At 29.5% G+C, this 3,405-nt stretch overlaps 1 protein-coding gene across 3 annotated transcripts in view; it reads right to left on the reverse strand.

Annotated features, from left to right (window-relative positions):
- Positions 1-3,405, reverse strand: part of LOC106872298 (zwei Ig domain protein zig-8) — a 569,829-nt gene that overhangs the window by 80,949 nt on the left and 485,475 nt on the right. For 2 of the 3 annotated variants that reach the window (XM_052972103.1, XM_052972104.1), the window contains one exon: positions 2,648-2,941. The exons of the other annotated variant lie outside the window; for it this stretch is intronic. In XM_052972103.1, coding sequence (XP_052828063.1) covers positions 2,648-2,941 — 294 coding nt within the window. The remainder of the gene's footprint in view (positions 1-2,647; positions 2,942-3,405) is intronic. 3 annotated transcript variants of the gene reach the window in all.

Here is a 3,405-nt window from a genome sequence, read left to right on the forward strand (position 1 = left end):
TATATATATATATATATATATATATAGACATTTATTGTGTAGTAATATTTCTACTTGCAAAATAATTTTAGGGATAAATTGAAAAGAACTCAGTACCTAGAGTAGAATAAAATTCATTGCGTATGTTAGTTTCAACAACTATTCATGTCATTACTCAAGGTTTCAAATTCAGAAGTAATCTTCAGGTGAGGATAGATAGTAGAAAGAGTGCCAATACTGATAAAAATGATAGAAATAGGGAAAATGGAGACATATTGGTTGTTTGAGGTGATAGGTTGGCAGGACTGTAAAACAAATTATTGTTTTGTTAGTTTGCAATGCCAAGCTGAAATGTTGATGTGACCAGAAGAGCAACAACACCAACAACAATTGGATCCCATTTGTCTCATCTGGAACTCATTCAGGCTCATCACTCACAGAGGAATACCATTGATCATAGGAAGTCATGTAATTGACTCAATCATCTGAGAACAGATGGATCATTAAAACTAAACCTACGCACATACACCCGGAGAGTATACTGTTCATATACAAACACAAAAGGTAAGGTTAATAGTCCAATCAACCTTTACTATTCTTCTAATAACTCATTTTCGAAATATACAAATATAATTATTCATGAATTCGTAAAGGGAATATTTCATAAATAGAACATTTTTACTTCCTCCTCCCACTTCTCTCCCCCTCACCTGCTTCCCTAACATTGTTTCATTTCATAATTCTTAATGTTTATAGCTTACTGATCTACAAAGCTGAACAGAAGCTCTTCCAAACCTCACCTCATGACATGGCACTTATAAGAAGACCAAATCATAATATAATGTTTAGATATAATGTAATATAATTTCATATTATACATTATTGAATCTATTCAACAATTTCAAAGTTCTTTTAAGCGTACTTGTCTTCATCATCATCGTCATCATCATCATCACGACAAATAGTTCTGATGATTATCAGTGTCATTATAATTGAAGGGGAAACATAATTTTAACAAATATTAGTTTAAATTGTTAATAATCACCTACTTTTATTGTTGATGGTCATGAAGATTTCACTATGTACAAAGGTGTTATGTAATTTCAAATGTTAAAAGAGACATTTTATTCCTATAAAACGTATTCTCAAACATATGCTTCTCAAAACAATGTTTACCATTCTTGTCACTCAACAATCTTGTTATTTCAAATTCCATAAATTATTATCTGTTTTAAATTGACGGTAATGTCTTTTTTCCTAACAAAGATATAATTAATTAATTAAATTGTAATTATAGTTTCCCACTTCCTTAATGAAAGTGAGCATGTATGTAGTGTTATAAGTGGAAATTTCAACATATTTTGATAATTAAGAACCAAAATAGTAATTAGCAAAGGAATGTTTCTTAGCTTCTGCTGCATGAAAAGATTCTGTGAGATTTAGATCACTAATAAGATTGAATAAATTGGAATGTAAGACTATTTTTAACAAGTTAGTTTTTGATGCATTAATGAATGATAAGAGCAAGCTATCCTAACCTCTTATAACTAATGTTTCATCAGAGGCAATTTTCACAAAATAACAACCAAATGAGTAAGTTAATTACCAAGTTATAAAAGTATCTTAAAACAGCACCACAATTATTAAATTTTCAGATAATATGCTGCACCCTGTGTTGTTTTATTAACTGCTAACAAAAACAAATAGAGAGGATAAGAGAGCACTTTATATCCATATTTATAATTTTTCTACAGCTTCAATCATTTATTATGAATTCTAAATTTATAAACAATTCAAATAAAATGCAGTCAATTTCTATATGAGGAAAATGTATTAATTGCTTTTTTAAAAATATATTAATTGGATATAATTGTGGTTCTTGTTAGGGCTATCCTGTTGTTTGGGATGGACTCAATTTAAATTATTAATGGGAAAAAATACTCAAGGGCATGGAATTTAAATAAACCTTTGAAAATATAATATTTAAGGAGTGATAAGCTTTGTTTTATTGTAATATCGATAAAATGAGAATAATTATAGAAATGCAAAATGATTTATAAAATGGTAATTTGTTATTTTTATTCATTAATATAAAGTAAATCTGTAGGAGTTGGATAATAATGATTTTAGGGAGGCTGCATTATATCAGATTGCTGTAAGGAAATGTGTGAATACATTTTTATTTTAACTAATTAATTATTCCTTTAGAATGTTAAATAAATCAAAAAAATTGATATAAACATTTCTCCTTAAATAGATGCAATGCATTAATAAAAATATTATTTTAATGAAAATAAAAATTACAAAAGAAAGAAAACACAAGGAACAACATTGATTTCAACCCATTGTAGGACACCTTTGAAATTTAAAAGCAGGTCTGATCATTCCTTAAATTGTAACAAGAATAAAGAATATACATGATTTTTTTTCAGAATCTTAAAAACAGTCAAAATAACACAAACAATCGAGAATATATTTTAACAAACCAATGACATAAAATGGTTTTAAAGCATTCCACTAAAACAATATTCCATGCAGAAGAAGTCATTTTACTGTGAGTAAGTGTTTATGTGAGGGAAAGAGACAGAGAAAGAAAGATTGTTAGACAGAGTTTTGATAACAGTAACATGTGCAACGCATTCAAATAGAGGGAGACTAAATTACTAACCATACGTATTTAAAACATTCACTTTAAATCGAGTGACTTCCAGGTCAGATGTTCGGCACACGTAGATGCCGTCATCTCCAGTGTTACTCCGTGCTATTTTTAGCTCACTGATAAGAGTTCTGGGAGAGACTTGACGTCGAGTTATTATAACTCTTCGTAAGACGCCCCTTGTAATGATTTCTCCGTCCTTGTACCATGTGATGTCCCGAGGAGACTGTACACTGTTGGTAGCATTACAGATCAAGTGGATGGGTTCTGTGTTCTGAACATAGGCTGTGCCTGTAAGAGTTATATCTGCAAACAACAAATATACTTTACTGGTGAATATTTTTGGGAGGGGCGGGATACTGGTCCTAGGTCTAAGTCAACCAGTAGATTGAATACTTTCTTTTTAAGGTTTCTGAACTTTTGAAGAAACTTCCAAAAAAATGTACAATGCCTTCCAATAGATACGTTTGAAGGGATGAAAATAAACGCCCACACTTTTCTCTACAGTTCGTGCTTCATTTTACTATTTGTTCTTCAAAAATAAATCTGTTCTGTTTGTTTAAAAAGGGATAATGAAGGGATAGAATCATAAAAGACCTTTAGCTAAAGCTAAGTTCTTAATGGTTAGGGTATCTTAAATAAAGAGAATATCTAATGAGCAATACCTTGTATATATATATATATATATACATATACATACATATACATACATATATATATGTAAACCATTTGTTTTATTATGAAATTACCATATATACATGTATATAAAT

This window comes from Octopus bimaculoides, chromosome 12 (assembly GCF_001194135.2).
Source record: "Octopus bimaculoides isolate UCB-OBI-ISO-001 chromosome 12, ASM119413v2, whole genome shotgun sequence".
Classification (NCBI taxonomy): Eukaryota; Metazoa; Mollusca; class Cephalopoda; order Octopoda; family Octopodidae; genus Octopus; species Octopus bimaculoides.